The sequence below is a fragment of the Vigna umbellata genome, chromosome 5, assembly GCF_029865625.1.
Source record: "Vigna umbellata cultivar VRB3 chromosome 5, Vumbellata_1.0, whole genome shotgun sequence".
Lineage (NCBI taxonomy): Eukaryota > Viridiplantae > Streptophyta > Magnoliopsida > Fabales > Fabaceae > Vigna > Vigna umbellata.
In genome coordinates, this window is record NC_142169.1 from 67,617,139 (window position 1) to 67,634,724 (window position 17,586).

The 17,586-nt window shown below is 28.7% G+C and overlaps 2 protein-coding genes across 2 annotated transcripts; both read left to right on the forward strand.

Annotated features, from left to right (window-relative positions):
• The first annotated feature begins 3,502 nt into the window (after nt 1–3,502).
• On the forward strand, nt 3,503–5,331 carry LOC124840997 (protein trichome birefringence-like 19). The gene is made up of 2 exons (XM_047317156.2): nt 3,503–4,165; nt 4,311–5,331. Exons 1-2 carry the CDS (start codon nt 3,740–3,742, stop codon nt 5,085–5,087), a joined length of 1,203 nt encoding a protein of 400 aa, XP_047173112.1. The 5' UTR covers nt 3,503–3,739; the 3' UTR covers nt 5,088–5,331.
• A 6,749-nt stretch (nt 5,332–12,080) lies between these two features.
• Nucleotides 12,081–14,482, forward strand: LOC124841010 (protein trichome birefringence-like 19). The gene is made up of 2 exons (XM_047317172.2): nt 12,081–12,616; nt 13,324–14,482. Exons 1-2 carry the CDS (start codon nt 12,158–12,160, stop codon nt 14,104–14,106), a joined length of 1,242 nt encoding a protein of 413 aa, XP_047173128.1. The 5' UTR covers nt 12,081–12,157; the 3' UTR covers nt 14,107–14,482.
• Nucleotides 14,483–17,586: the final 3,104 nt, after the last annotated feature.

Below are 17,586 nucleotides of genomic sequence, written 5' to 3' on the forward strand. Positions count from 1 at the left end.
AATAAAAATTTCAAAAATTCTAATAAATATCTAACATATTATACCATCTTCACACTCACTAAAATAATTAACTTTATTTCACACATAACATTTATCATCCACATTTAGATTATCAATTCAACCACCATCACCAAATATCTATATATTATCGTCCTCATTATCTATTACAAAAAAATGTGACTGAAAACTATCCAAAAATATTGCAAAATTTATAATGATAGTAGAAAGTTATGTATATTTCCACTTACCATAACATGCAAATATTGAATTGAAACTAAGATTTGAAAGGATAAAATATATGTACTTTTAATAATATTTTATTTATTACTTTCTTACTTAAAAAATATTTAAATATGTAAAATTATTAATACAAGGGTTGAAAGTCTCACATCAACTAGAAATAAGGTCAAATTATAATATATAAATGGGGGTACAAACCTCACCATACAAGCCGGTTGAATTAAACTTAAAACTCACTTTCTAATATGATATCAGAGTTATGGTTGAAGCCATAGTTGTTATGAAATTCATCAACATCTTCAAAGTATTTTTCTTCTTATTACAATCTTTATGCAATTATCTTCAAATGTAAGTCAATTAAAAATGTGTTATGTTTCACATTTAAATATTTTGACTCTTTTTTAATGTTTTTATTTATTGTGTATTTTTTTCACATCTTAATAAATAAAGGTGAAAGATCCATCAACCCATTGCCATATGGGTAGATAGTGGTGTCAATCCCTTATGTGGTTAGGCTCATATTTCATTGATATTGTGTCTCCCAGTGAATCTTTTATTCGATAGACCCAACAATGATATCAGAACCGATGGTTAGTCTTGGTGACTGGCTTAGACGAGTACAATGGTTTCTGTATCGAAAGTCTTCCTGACGAAAGATTCCAGGTAAGTGTGTCCTGTTAAGAAGAACAACGGTATGAAAGGACACTTGTGGTTGGGAATGCTTCTGTTGGAGGAGGAGTATATCAATGTGGAAAGAACTCACCCTTAAGGAGAGATTGTTGGAAATTCAAGTGAGTCAAAGTTCCACCTTGGATAGAAATGAGAAAAAACACTATATAAATATGAAAGAATCATTAACTTATTGTCTTAAAGTTTTAGGTAGAGAGTGATGTTAGTCTCTTATATGATTGAACTCATGTCTCATTAGTATTGTGTTTTTCTTATGACTCCCCTTCTCTCGTAAATAAATGTTCAATAGCATAAACCTTTCATTTATTAAGTAATGCAAAAAAATTATCTTACTAATTTTTATTTTATTTCTTAAACAATTTGGTTAAATAACCATCCTTTCATTCAATTCGAAAAACAATTTGACTATGGAATTAAAAAAAAAAAACTTTTTTTGTTGTTAAATTTGTGAGAACAAAACGCATTAAAAATCACAAAATAATATACATTATCATACATCCAAATAAAAAGGCCCTCTTAATTTCTTAACTAGTGTTAATACCTTGAGATGCTTATTTACATTTATTTTCTTCTGTTTTTCATTTCTCTTTGGAAAATTTGTATTTGTTTGTCTGCTGTTTTTAAAATTTTAAGATATTATTCATTATTAATTATTTTCCTTTGTTGTATTCTTCCTTTTTTATCTATCTTTTAATTAATTGACATGTATAATTTTAATGATATAAAAATAAAAATCATTTCTGTTTAAATAAGATAAATAAAAATGTATCATAAGTTCTTATTTTGCATATAAAATTAAAAAGCAATAAAGGAGGAAATTGAGTACAGTGATGCAAGGATTCGGCCAGAAAATACCTAATCCAACTAAATCAAGATCCAATATTTTTGGCCACGTAAGTTGTGTCATGTGCGAAATAAATACTATTAAAATTAATCTCTCTCCTAATCTTTTTTTTTTTTCTGCACAACAGTTTTGAATAAGAGCCCTGATATAATCAGTTATCAAGAAAAAAATTATTTATTTTCACTTAATTTCTCGTTAATTTCCTTCCAAAAAATATTATCATTTTTTATATAAAAAATGGCTTATTATTATTATTATTTTTTTATCGGCATAAAAAATGCCTTATGACACCTTTTTTTTTTAAATTTTGAATCAAAGCAATTGCCAATCTACATTTTTAGAGTTTTTTTTATGCAAAAACTAACATGACTACACCTAAAAAATCATGAGTCAAAGTAGCCGTTCTAAAATTTTCATAAATGTTACTATCGCACTCTTTGTAACGTATTTTTATTAATTTAAATTTGTTAAAAATTATAAAATCATTAAATCAAGAATGAAGATTACTTATTTATCTACTATTGATAAAGAATATAATAAAACCTGTATTTGCATTACTTATTTACTATTGCCATTCATGTTTAAAATGAATTTTACTTACATATACGAAATAATATTTCATCGTTTAAAATATTAGTATATTTGAACTAAAAATATCTTTATTAAATGTTTTGATCTTAGTTTTGAAAGAAAGCTGATTTTTGACGTTTGTATCACTTATGATGGGTAATAATAAGGATATAATAATAAAATATTAATGGGATTTTAAATTTCTCAAACATCAATTGCTTTAAAATAAAGTAATAACTAATTTAAAATTGTTTTTCACTTGTAATTACTCAAAAAGAGTGTCTTAACAAATATGCTAGTACAAAGAATAAGTTAGACTATTTTAGATTTTTAAACCACACACACATATATAGATAGTACATGTATGATATGTTTAAAACTTAAGATATACACGTATAATATTTTTAAAATTAAAAGAGCATATATGTAATGCAAAATATGATAATATAATACTTTTAAAACAAAACTAAAATTTGTGTATAATAATTTTTTTTTAACATTAAAATATCAGGATAATTCAAGAAAATCTCGTTATGTCTGTAATTTACTATAGTGTTATAAAGATATGTATTATTTGACCATTTTCTCTTACCTATTTTTGTAACAAAAGTGAAGTATATGAAAATTTGAAAAGCAAGAGTCAAAAGTAGTGTAAAAGTTGTGTAATTTAGTATAATATTTTAAAAGATATTATCATTGAACATTTTCCTTTTGATTCTTTTGAATATGAAGAATTGAAAAGAAAGAGCCAAAAGTAAGGTGAAAAAGTCAAAGGAAGTTGTTGAATGATAGAAAATAAATAAAAAAATGGAAAAATAAGTGAGTTCTATGATTAAGAGATTTCACATTGAATTAGTGCATTGGAATAGATTAAGCTAATTAAAAGAATTGTTTTCATGGTTAGTGCATATGAAGAATTACATGCACACACTTAATTAAGAGAATGTTTTGATTTTTTTAACAAATACTTAAACCCTAAAATTAAAAATCGAATAATTTTCTATAAAATAAAGATTTCTTGTCTTAAATTTATTTAATTTTATTAAAACTGTCATTATTATCAATATATTTTTTAAAAAATGAAATAAATTCTTTACCAGTTGATAAACTCTTCTCTTCTGTAATTAAAAAGATTAGAAGAAAGCCAATGTAACTTCTATAACTTGCTTCTACACAGAAGCTTAATTATCCGGCGTTTGAAGAAGGTGAAGCTTCCAATGTTGGTTCCAGCTGCAAATCAACAGACACATAGAACAAATATCTGCAATAAAATAAGAAGTTAACTACTACAACAGCTTCAGAGTAGATCACTACATTCCAAAAGGTAGAAAGGGGTTAGAAGCTATTTAGCAAAGCGTTTCTTCATTAATCAAGAGCTCGACGGAACCATCGGAGATGTACGCCTCCGGAAACATTCCCAAAGGTGCGTTCTTGTTACCCCTCACTCTGTTTCTCATCCTGCTACTCCTTCCTCTGCTCAGAAACTTCATGCAACCATCTTCAAACACTTATGCCGCCACCAACTTGGAAACAAACCAAACAAAAAACTGCAACATTTTTTCCGGAGATTGGGTCCCATATCCCCACCAACCTTACTACTCTAATAAAACCTGCCCTTTCATACTAGACCAGCTTAATTGCATCAAGAATGGAAGACCGGACAGAGATTTTCTCAAATTAAGGTGGAAACCTCATGAGTGTGAGCTTCCACCATTTGATGCAACACAGTTCCTGGAGCTAGTACGAGGAAAGTCTATCGCCTTTGTCGGAGACTCAATGGGAAGAAATCAACTCGAGTCTTTACTGTGCCTAATAAATACTGTAAGTAAGCAATTCTATACGTTGAATCACAATTAGATTATTTTTCCGCTTTATTGATTTTTTGGATTGTGATTATCGGTAACTTTTACTTGACCTGTTTGGACTAGCTTCATAGATGTGGTTATTTCTTCACCTACTCTGTCAGGTTGCACATCCTGAGGATATTACAGCGAAGCATACATCATATGATGACATATTTTTCAGATGGTGGTTTGTGGCTGATTACAATTTCACTGTCACAACACTCTGGTCGCCCTTTTTAGTAAAGTTCAATGACTCCGATCCCAGTGGTCGTGCTTACTACAGCGCCACCAAGCTTTATCTAGACGAGGCAGACGAAGCATGGAGCGGCAAAATCAAGAATTTTGACTATGTGGTTTTCTCAACAGGACAATGGTTCTTCCGACCATTAACATTCTACGAAAAAGGGCAAGTTGTGGGGTGTCAAAAGTGCCAGAACTCCACAGAGCTGAACTTCTACGGTTACAAGAAGGCGTTCCAAACGGCCTTTAGAACGCTGAGAAACGTTGAAGGGTTCAAAGGGGTGGCGTTTTTGGTGAGTCACTCTCCGGAGCACTTTGAGAACGGCGCGTGGAATGAGGGAGGAAGTTGTAACAGGACAAAGCCTTTTAGCTCGGAAGAAAGAGGGGTGTACGAAAGTGGAGACATTGTGAAGGCCTTGCATGAGATACAAGTGGAGGAGTTTAATGCAGCAAGAGAAAATGGTTTGAGGTTTGGTTTGATTGATGTAACCGATGCAATGGTTATGAGGGCTGATGGACACCCCAGTAAGTTTAAGCCTGGGAATAAGAAGGTTAATGACTGTGTTCACTGGTGCTTACCAGGTGCTGTCGACACTTGGAATGAGTTTTTGCTGTATTTGATGAAGTTGGAAGGTGAAAAACGCAATAACATGTTGTGATCTTGTCCATGTTTTGCATTTTTTGGGGGTGATTTTCAACTTCACCAAATGGTTCATGAACAAGGATAGTTTGATTTTGTAAGTTATAACTGGTCAGAGTTGCTTGGCCTGGCTGGTTAATACCATTTTTGTTTGATCTCAAATCAGGCTGCGTACGATTTCTAACAATACTGTATTTGATATAATTTACCAGAAATGTATTTAAATATTGAAGATTGTAATTAATATTTGTCATTTTCTCATAGCAGTGGTCTAAAATGTTCTCTGTTTTGGATTAATGGTATTTGTATATTTTAATTAATTTTTTCTATCAATGGAGAGAGTCTAATGTTCAGGTTTTGTTTTTAGAAAATACACTTTTGTTTGGTCCCAGATAAACTTTGAACATTTTCCAGATACTTGACCCTGTCCACCAAATCCATGATGTCTTAATTTAATTTTTCAAACTTTTAGTTGGCTGAATATATTATGAAAGTTGAATAAATTGTGAGTGACAGATAACCTAATAACCTCAACTGCCCCAAAGAGCGTCATCAGGTGAAACAAGTATAGTTCGAACTACTTTTAGAATTGGGTAATTTGTTAAAGATTGCAATAGACAACCATGTCGATAAGTTTTAAGAATGGAGCTGGGTGTAGAAAAATGGTGGTACTGTCTTTTATACAAGTATTTGAAGTAAAGAAGCGCATTTTGCGATGATTATTAGGAAAGATTGATGCAATTTGAGATGAGAAATTAAAATGAGTCATTCAATCATTATGAAGCACAAGATCCTCGATATTCTTCGTAGAACACGTGCTAACTCTCTTATTAAACTGTGAGTATAACAGTTAGATCACTGAACAGAGCATAGAACAGAGTGTTGCAACGCAATTACCAAGGCAATGAATACCGACAGATGGTTTCTGAATTTTTTTCCAACGGAAAACTGTTTAATTTTTTCTTTTACCAAAATAACATACTATTCACCATATGCTTTTTTATTCTTATTGTCGAAAAAATAGATTAAAATTCGGTGGTCTATCCTGAATTTTCTAAATAACTGAAATTGAAGAAAATTTTAGTTTTCTAAATTATTATTTCTCATAAATTCCATTTAAAATATTAAAGTTAAATAAAAAAATAAAATCTATTTTAATAATAATAAATTTATAAATATATATGTCTAGTTTTATTCACACTTACTATATTTGATTTGATTGTGACAATTAATGAGTCATTCAATTAGTTCATTATTATGTGTTTAGTACTAGATACGTTGAGATCAATTTCTATATGATTTATAGATAATTTAATAAAGTCTTATTTAATTTCTTTTAGTTTCGTCTTTTTAATCAACTTACAAATGTTTTTACTAAACATTTTCATTAAACAACTTTTGATAATTTTGTATCAAATTTGGTTATTGTGACATTCACTACTGTTTCAGTAGAATTGTGTAGGCCGAGATATGTGAGCGATGAATCAACTCCGCTCCTTCCAGTGACACTATGGTCGTCGCGTCTCCTTCCTATAAAAAGCTCTTCGAGAGAAGATGGGCTGGGTACCTGCGAAGGCACTCCGACGCTCAAGTCAGAAAAAGAATGAATCTAACTATTTTCAGTTCAAAAGAAGAAGAAGATATTATTTTCTTTCTTAATTTATTTCTTCAGGGCAAAATGTACCTTTTTTCCTCCTCTCTTTGCATATTTATCTTAGTAATTAAGGTGAACCGTTTACCTTAAAATCCGGTTGGTTGAGAATATGACTCTGCTAAATATAACTGTTAAGTCGTGCTTAATACTGGGTCAGTTAACTCCGTGATTCGCGGCGTTATAATCGGATACATTCAACCGTTCTCTCAGGATTAAGATGTCAGTTTAAGATGTCAATTTTGACTGAAATTGACTTACCGCCCTTTTAGTTCGATCAATAGACGATCGTTAGATAACGATCGCTTACGATCAATAGTCGATCGTAAGATAACGATCGCTTATGATGGTTGACGTCAAGGGTGGCGGAGGCCAGCCTAGGATGTTCCTAAACGGTCGCTCCTTTTATTAAGTGGACGATCGTTTAAGGACCGTATGCTGTCGATTGGTTCAGGTAACCTGACCGTCTGCTGTCGATTGGTTCAGGTAACCTATTAAGTGGACGATCGTTTAAGGACGATCGTATGCTGTCGATTGGTTCAGGTAACCTACCATACAACTACCTTTTGGAAAAAAAAAAGGAAAATAAGTATTAGCACATTATTAGCAAATTGGTTTTCATTGTAAATTGAATTTAGTTATAATATTACATATTTATAATTGATTTGATTATTTTCAATTTTTCTCTTTTGTTCTATTAGGTTATATATGTACTTTGCTTGTAATACATTTAATAAAAAAAATTAATATGATAATTTATAATATGATAAGATGAATTTTATCACTCATTTCCAATTACTATGAGCATAAAATTATTTTCATAAAAAAATCATTAAGTTTTTCAGAATAAGTATTTTTTAACCATCATAATTTAACGTAATCTCCAATATTTTTCTTTCCTTTTTCTTTTCTTTTTCAATAAAATCTCCATGTCTTGGTTTGTATTATTTTTTACTCGTTTTGCTAATTTAGATTTGTGACTTCTTCTTATCGTCTTGATAAAAGATATTGTGTTTTTAATATTCAATTTAAAATTTGAATTTAAACTATTTTCAATACCTTAAATTTAATTACCAATATACTGAAACATTAAATACATATTCATATTAACATTAAATCATTAATTTAGATTATGACTTAATTTTTGCATTTATTATTAAGTACTTTTTATTCATAAAACAACTTAAAATGTTACTTATTTAAATCACAAAGTTTCATTACATAAAAATTTATATTTTAATGAATAATATACCTTAAAAATAGATAATTGTAACATGCCACTATAAATTAATTTAAATCAATATTGAAATTTCTAGTTTTACTTTCTGATATTTTTAACCAAATTTAAATATTAATTACACTTTAAAAAAATATTTAATTTTTTTAAAAATATATTTAAATACCAAAGTTGTAAAATAGTAACTATTTTAATTATTATATTTTTAATTTTTAAAATTTCATACAATTTTAACCTTTTTTAATAAATGAAAAATTAGGAAAGAGTTTACTTCTCACGAAACCAAATTCTAACTTTTTTTATGGTGGACTAAAACTTAAAATTTGATTTTTCAGTAACTAAATTTTATCTCAATATTATTTGGATAAAAATTATAAATAGATTATTATCTAAATAATTTTTAATGCTATTTTAGAATATTTTTCTCTAAATTATACACAAATTTATCGTTTCAATTTTTCTTTAAAGAAATTCTATTTTTTATTTATAATAAATTAATATACTATTTCTTCACCCATTTTATTTAATAAATATATTAAAAATATGAGACTGTTTTAATATAATTGTATACGTATTGTTTGTTTTTCTTAATTAATGCATAGAAGTTTTAAAATTTGATGGAGGCTTTATAAAGTTTGCGAGAAAATTAGTAGTTGATTTATGTTTCATATAAAAAATATAGCAACTATTTTAAATTTTGATTCATAAATATCAAATTAAAATAAATACTTCTTTAATATTGTAGAATATACATACACAGAAGGGTGGCAAAAGATGTTCCTACATAATATTTTTAAAATTTATAAATTTTATGTTTTAAATTTATACTGATATTCATAAATATTCGTTTATTTTTTAAAACATAAAATACCTTTTAAACAGATATTCATCCGATAATGGGATAGATTTTTTTATTACAAATTGAGTGACAAAAAAAAACATTATGTGTACTTAATCTATTGTCATTTCATATGTAAGCTTCCTTTCTTGGTGCATCTCATCTTGTAATTTGTTAGGGAACGGAACAATCCTTTTTCCTGCTCTTCATAAAGAGTGCAAGTAATTAATCATAATTATTATTTTTATTTGGAAGATAATCAAATTTAAAATCTCTATCTTAATTTCATCCTTAATATTAAAATAATTAAATAGCCACTTTGGGAATTTTAGTTATTTAGCTTGTAAATGTTCGAATTTTTACAATGAGTAAGAGAATAAAATTTCCAACCTAAGTAAAACCGTATATCTTTTATCCAGACCAACTTACCATACAATTTTGCACCGAACTCAAGAAATTTTAATCTCAAATAGCAAAGTATCAAAATTTCAACAAATTCAAAGCAACTCATAGATTGGGACTGGGATGGTATTCCACAATTATACTTTACCAAAATACATAAACATCAAAATACTAAATAATTGCTAGAGGAAAAAAAAACTATACATTTTATAAATGTCATGATATAATAGGAAGAAAAATAAATAAAAGAAAATGATAGACGTTGATGGAATATTTAAAAATAAGAAATGTATATGTATATGTATCATTGTTTTTCTAATCAAAGTATATCTAATATTTGTGAAAGTTTCATACCTGTCTTCAAATATGTTCTCACTCTTAAGGAACATAACAAAAAATGTGAATTGAACACTAATTAGTTTGACTTAAAAAGAATAATATAGTTATAAAATAAAAATAAACTTAATTTGTACCAAAATTATATATTGTGCTTTCATCTAGCTGGTATGACATGTTTGTAAAAGAATATCAGAAATAAATTAGAATTAAAGATACAGGATTGGGGGATGACTTGTAAGGAGGTGTATGAAAGGGTGATTGAGTTATTGTTTTTTATTTAATTTTGTAAACGATTCTTGTTTGGATAAAATAAAATAAAAAGTTTTGTTTTAATATTTATAATAACTTAATATATAGTTAGATATTATGGGTAAAATAGGTTACACGTGGTTTATATAACAAATATATAATCTAATTTAATTACTTAAGATTTAGATCAATAATAATAAGATAAACATTGCTTCTTTCTTTCAAGGAGTTTATATTTAGGAATTAAGTGTGAGTCCAAGTTCCATAATAAATAGAAATGAGAAAATAAAACACTATATAAGGTTGAAGATTTATTAATCCATTAAGGTTTTTGGTTGAGAGTGATGTCAATCTTTTATGTGATTGATTTCATATCTCATTGTTGTTTGTATCTTTCTAGTGAACATCCTCCTTGATAGACCCTACAGTTGTACCAGTCGCTGTCTTAATGACGAGTATAATGAAATGATAAAGTAGAACACTGTATAAGGTTAAAGAGAAATATCAATCTCTCATGTGAACAAGGAAGTGGATTTGAAAACGAGAGATATGATCTAAACTAAGAAAATTTTTGCAAATGAATCTTGTAATTATCGAATAACTCTTTTTTTTTTTAATTTTTTTTCATAGCGTATGAGAAGTTAGAGAAATGGAGTATGGGTAGGGAGAATATATTTCAGAGAAGAGAGAATAGATTATCATTAGGAGAGTATTGATTGAGAATCGATTATAAGGAGAGAATCGTGGTTTGTCTTTGATGATGTGCACATTGTGGTAGTTGGGTTGCTCCTGGTGTGGTCATAGGGGTGCTGCCTCTGGTGTTGGGATATTGTAGGTGGGGTTGTTGTTTGTGACCGTTATAATCTTATACATTGTTGCGGTGCTGTAGTGATTAATAATTAATAGTTAATAATTACTAACTAATAGTTAGTAATTAATTATTAACAGAAATAATTAATAATTAACAGTTAATAATTAATAATTAATAGTTAGTAATTAATAATTGACAGAAATAATTAATAATTAACAGTAATAATTAACAGTTAACAGTTAATAATCAATAATTAATAGTTAACAATTAATAGTTAGTAGTTAATAATTAATAATAATATTTACATTTAAATTTATATCATATTTATATCAATGATAAAATAATAATCATTTAATTTTATTTATTAAAATATTTTTTTAATCTATGATATCAATAAACTTTTATCTCAAATTCATCAAAATTAATTTTTAATCCAAACAACAACACAATTTTTTTTTATTCGTTGAAATTCATTCACTTATTCTATCCTAAATATTTTCTCCAATTCAAACTCACTTCAAGTTTGCCATCATTTTATTTATAATTGAGGCAATAGTTAGATAATGACAAAGGACAATGCTAAAATTAAATCTTATAAGATTGTTTCTTAAGAAATAATTTTGAAAGGATCGTGATAAAAAATTCAAAGCATGACTTAGATTCTTAATCAACCGAATAGACTTCCTACCAAAAGCTTTTTTAATTGACTTAACATCAAATTAAGCCTAATTAAATCACATTTAGTACGTGAACTGTTGGGCTGATTCTGACCTCTAATTTATTTCCTTTTCCAGAGTCCCACACTCAACCATTGACAGTGTTTGGATAACAGAATGGCTTCTGCGTCAAAAGCATCGTAAAAATTTGAAAAAAAAAAAAAAAGGTAACCATATATAAGCTATTTTGACTTTAAAGACAGAATTGAAAAAAAAAATTTAATCCAAACTATAATTAAACTCCTCACGTTTTGCTAATGTTTCTATGTCTCTAAATAGGATCACTAAAGTAAACGAATTATATATAAAAATACGCTAAATAGTTTTCAAATATTGAAATAATTTTTAAATTTATTTCTTTACTTTAATAAAATATTTCAATATTAAATGGATGCTTGTTTACTATTTAATAATTAAATAATTGAATTACTTTAAAGATCGTTCAGAAACAAAAAATTTAAAAATTAAAATTCTGTCGATTCTTTGTTGGCTGGGTATATTATTAGAGTTTAATATACGGTCACGACAGAGAACCTAATCTAAATAAAATAAAGCACAGCAATAAAAAAAGTACAAGCAAAATCATCAATATTCTCCGTATACAAGTGTCTAAGTATCTTATTATTATTTTCCCTCTTAACCAAGTAGTTCGGTACAGAGGGCTATGTAATCACCATGACAGTTCCAACCAAGCTGTCACAACTTATGATACATTAATTCTAATTGCACCATTTCAATAGCTAGGAACATTGTTTAAGGAACAAGGACCGACAGTATGCTAACAACTATATATAAACAGTTTGATAAAAGTTTATTAGTTTTCCAGCTATAGTTTTTATCAGAAGCATGAAAATTGAGGTATCGGAGGTATTGAAAAGCAATTATGCAGCAAAAGGCATTCCGAAAGGAGCGTTGGCACTACCACTGACCCTGCTAGTGGTGGTGCTGTTCATTCCTCTGATCATGAACATGCATGAATCGTATTCTAATCTTTATTATGATGGCAGTTTGGAAAGCACAGAAAATTTGACCTGCAACTTATTTTCGGGAAACTGGGTGGCTTATTCTGGAGGACCTTACTATGACAATGAAAGCTGCCCTTTCATAACGTACAAGCAAAACTGCTTCACGAATGGGAGACCCGACAGGGACTTCCTCAAATGGAGGTGGAAACCTGACGAATGTGAGCTTCCACTGTTTGATGCCAAAAAGTTTCTGAAGCTTGTTCGCGGAAAGTCCATGGCTTTTGTTGGAGACTCCATTGGGAGGAACCAGATGGAGTCATTGTTGTGCCTCTTAAATAGTGTATGTTTCTTACACTTTTCTTTTTAAATTGTCAACCTTTACTCCATGATCTTCCTTCGGGTTGAAACATTTCGTCGTCTAACTTGGTAATTCGATGCAAAAATTCAGTAGTTGCGGATTTTTTTCTTTTTATGAATTTTCAGTGCTTAATCAGAAAGAGGGAAAAAAAAAAGAATGAACATTTAATTTTGATGAGTTTGATTTCCTTCTTTTCTAAAACAGACAGTTAGCATGTATTTTCATTGTAATTATAAATTTATATCATTAGCTAATTAAAATATTATTAGATCATGTTAATGTTTAGTATTAACATTTATTAGATATAATTACACATTAATCAACGAGTTAATGTTAAATTTGACTTATTTATTGATTTCGTAAGATCGTCGAATTTCATTGATTAAGTCCTTTAAAACGTGCATTTACAATTTAATGGCTGATGTTGCAAATCATTTTATAATCGGGATATAAATTTAAATTTTAGTATTTTATTTGAAAGCTTTCTTTTATCCGTCGTAATAATTGAACAGAAAACTTTATAATAAGTCACCTAAAAATTAAGTCATACGTTTTAATACTAAAACTTCAATTTTATTTACCTTTGTGAGTACAAAATATACACGTAGGGCTAGTTTGATGGCTTAACTATAATTTTTTCCAAATTCTTTATTCTCGATGTGGGACTAACGGCGAAGCTACTCTTTCAGGTTGCTCGTCCAGAGGACATTACAGACAGATACACATTGAACGATGGAAAATATTTCAAATGGTGGTTCTACGCACACTATAACTTCACTGTTGCAACACTATGGTCCCCCTTTCTGGTGAAATCCAGTGAAAAATACCTGAACGACACTTCTTTCTCCAACGCGGAGAACCTTTACTTGGACGAAGCAGACGAAGCTTGGACCACCCACGTTGCAAATTTCGACTACGTTATTTTCTCAGGAGGACAATGGTTCTTTCGACCATTAACGTTCTACGAAAAGGGCAGGGTTGTGGGGTGTCAACAGTGCCATAACGTGACGACAGACCCGCTAAACTTGTACGGTTACAGGAACGCATTGCGAACGGCTTTTAGAACGGTGGTGAACCTAAAAGGGTTCAAGGGGATGGTGATTTTGGTAACTCATTCGCCGAACCATTTTGAGAACGGGGCGTGGAACAAAGGTGGGGGTTGTAACAGAACAATGCCCATCACAAAGGAAGAGAGTGCGATGGTGAAACCGTACGGTCTTGAGGAGATTTACGAGACTCAGGTGGAGGAGTTTAGGGTTGCGGAAAAAGAAGGGAGAGAGAAAGGGTTACGTTTTGGTTTGATGAACATAACTGGAGTGATGCTTATGAGAGCCGATGGACATCCTGATAAGTATGGACATAATTTGGATGCGAATGTCAGAATCAACGACTGCGTTCATTGGTGCATGCCTGGCCCTGTTGACACCTGGAATCAGTTCTTGCTCCGTCTCATCACAATCGCAACCTTCTAAATCTTCTCTATTTCATTGCCTCGCTGGGTATACTTTTATTTTCGTCGTAAATAAATTCAAAGTAAAATCGCTCATAAATTTGAAAAAAAAAATATATCTACATACTTTTATCTTTTTATAAAAGTATCTTTGAATCTATTTTTTAAAAACATATATAGTTTTTTTTTTTAATCTTGTATTTTGTTGATCAATTTAAGGTACCATTTTCAGATCTTGATGTTTAAAAATTAGAAATAATTTAATTGATCAAATAGTGCCGGAAAGACCTAGGATACTTATTTTTACAAATAGGTTCAGCTTGATACCCAATGATCATTATGATTTTATTTTATTTAGTGAGATTAAATGTGTAAATAAAAATAGAAATATATTGGTCCACCTTGTTTTTTATGTCCTTTTTCATTTGTATTTCTTCTGGATTTAGAATAATTCATGGATTTTTTTCATGTTTTTGGATTGGGACACAATGGCGGTCCTATAATATTGTGACTGTATCTCCATTCTCCAAATAATTTGCACAAACCCTCAAAACTTGTTCAAATTTATATTTCATATTGATGCATATGTTTGTAGTAAACGTGTTTAGATATAACAATTATGTGTGAATACAATAAGTAATGTTTTGTAAACATTCCACATTCACACACAATTTATCTAACTTTAACTATATATGGATTTTTCTTAGACTTCGTACCTTTTCCGAGTTTATGGTCACTTCCACTAAATTTATTACGTTGCATTATCCATAAGTGTTTATGTATATATCTTCCATTACTTTTCTTGCTACTTTAAAATACGGATTAAAATTTTTAATTAATGTGGTCATGCGTATATATGCATTTATGTGTGTGTGAAAGAGAGAAAAACACAAAATGCCTAAAAATAGCAATTACAACTAATGTTGAAGATGAGAAAAGGAAGTTAGGATGATGGAAATAGCATAGGGGGAAAAAAGTTGTCTTTGTGTAATAGGAAAGAGAAAATGAGTGAGTGATGAAGAAATATGAGAAAAATAAACAAGTGATGAGAGAGTTGTTAATTTATAAGGTTTAAAAGAAACAAATTTGCACGAATTGTAATTGATTAAAGGTTTAAAAGAAACAAATTACTTGGTTTCTTAATGTCTACACCTCTTTGATTTTCAATTAAAAAATAGCATCAATATGAACCAACTTGACCAGTTAATTTTTTTCGATATTCCAATACCCAACCTAAAACAAATCACTAAATATACATAAAATAAACAAATACACAAAACATACTTATAAATAAAAAATATGTTGACCAAGTAACTTCCACTTCTACATCATCTACTTTAAAGTACTATAAAAAACTAAATTAGCGTTCTTGACCTATTGAGTTTTTGACTCAAGCTTGAGTTCCCAAAACCCAATATTCTCATAAAAAATATACACTTAAAAAGAATTTTTAATTAGACAGACTCGATTAGTTCTTCACCAGGATTTTTATGATGAACTCTGATGTACAAAAGATGAGGGAATTTTTCATAAATCCAAAGAAAAATCATAAAAGAAGAAGAAAAAGAATTTAAAGAGAGATGATGATTTTTCTTAAATCAAATTTGAATTATTAACTTTTCGTATTTATAACATTTATGCTTTAATAATATAATATACATACTTAATTTCAGGTATATCACTTATGCTCTTTATTAATTTTCTAAATCCTTACAATTAAAATTGTTTAAATATGCCAACCTGTGTGATAAAAGAAAAGTCACATGAGAAGATGAAATTCATTCACCTATTCTGAAGTATGATGCAAATAATCTTTTTTTATTATTATTAAAAATAATATATATAAATTAAGTATATTATTTTTACTTTTCAAATGTAACAATGTGAAAAGAATTTATAAAAAATTGTGAAAAATTCAAATAAATATAAGTCTCATATTTAATAATTGTAAAAAGTTGAACTTGTTACAAGATAAAAGATCCACAAGATAATGCTAATTTTTTATACAAATTAGATTCAGATATTAATGATATTGTATTTATTCAATAAATCTTTTTTGATAAACCTATCAGTTTTTAAAAAAATTAAATTTGTTTTATTATTTTTTAAAAAGGCCATTTCTACCATGATTAAATGATAAAGGATTTGGTATTGAAATTTTGTTTTTGTATCGGGGGTTTTAAAGTTTCTTTGATGTAAGAAGAAGAGAATGCAATCAAACTTTAAAGTTATGTTTACTTGAATGTATTGGACTGTAGATGGAATTTAAGAAGATGAAAAAAGGATATTTTTTCTGTTCACTTGAAAGGAAATGAAGGTGATGTTGCGAATGGAAAAGCGGAATCAAGGAAAGTGCTGTACTTTTATTATATTACCCATATGATTTTAGTAATAATAATAATAATAAAAATAAAAATTATAATAATATAATTTTTTTTCATTTTAAAAATTAATTTATATTTTTTTCTCTTCTTATAATAATTTTTACAGTTATATATAATATTAACAATTATAATTTTATGTTACTTGTACTATTAAGTGTATTTTGATAATTTATCAATTAAATAATTTTTTTATTTGTCACATCGGTTAAATTCTACACTAATTTTTACAAATTTTACTTCCATATTTACTTTCACTCTCCTCCAAATATCTTCAAACAAACAAGAATCAATTCACTCTTAAATTTCCTCAAATTCATCCGGTCACTCTCTCCCAAATCAATCATTTAAAGTGAACAGACCCTTAAAATTGTGAGCAGACTTTTTCTCACGAAAAAAAAAATACAGAAAGACTTGAAAAGCATTCGGAAAGAAAAAGTACGTTTCATTATTTTGATTAGAATAAAGCAACTTGGTGCTTGTTTGTCTGCATTGCAATTAGAAAACAGATTAATGAGTTGGAAATGAGATAACTTTTGAATTGATAATATAAAGATTCCTTTAGTAAAGAAATGGGCATAAGAAATCATTATAAAAAAAGTGTTGCGTACCAAAAGGGAACTTGACCCACACACACTAAATATTAGTATTTGATGGAAAAAGGGAGTAACAAACCCGTCGGAACCTGAAAAAGTTGTGTTTGGTGTGATATGTAACAGTGTTATACTGTGTAATATATGTAGATACCAAATACCATCAGGAGCATGCATCTTCATTCAATCAATATCCACTGAAAATTGTATGATTCTTATGATGTTTTGTGCCTTTTCAAAAGCCGCAAAAAGTCTTATCTAGCTTACTTATTTTCCCAACTCACATGAGAGATAGATAAACACATTATCTTTATCCCATTGCACCACACCAAGCCATGTGAATTGTCCTTGTAAAATGTCATTTTCTTTCTTCTTACCAAACTTCTATTTATTTATTTATTTATTTATAGTTTATTATATACAATTGCTTTTTTTCTTAACTTTAATTTTTCATACTCTTCGCATGCAATAAATCCATTCTCTTACTCGTTTGAGTGAAAGTGAATTTAATCCTTTAAGTAAGATTTT

Excerpts from the sequence above, each read along its gene's own strand:
- LOC124841010 (XM_047317172.2), top strand. The coding sequence starts at position 12,158 with ATGAAAATTGAGGTATCGGAGGTATTGAAAAGCAATTATGCAGCAAAA. Across the intron at positions 12,617-13,323 it reads TGTTGTGCCTCTTAAATAGT|GTTGCTCGTCCAGAGGACAT; the intron begins GTATGTTTCTTA and ends CTACTCTTTCAG.
- LOC124840997 (XM_047317156.2), top strand. The coding sequence starts at position 3,740 with ATGTACGCCTCCGGAAACATTCCCAAAGGTGCGTTCTTGTTACCCCTC. Across the intron at positions 4,166-4,310 it reads TACTGTGCCTAATAAATACT|GTTGCACATCCTGAGGATAT; the intron begins GTAAGTAAGCAA and ends CTACTCTGTCAG.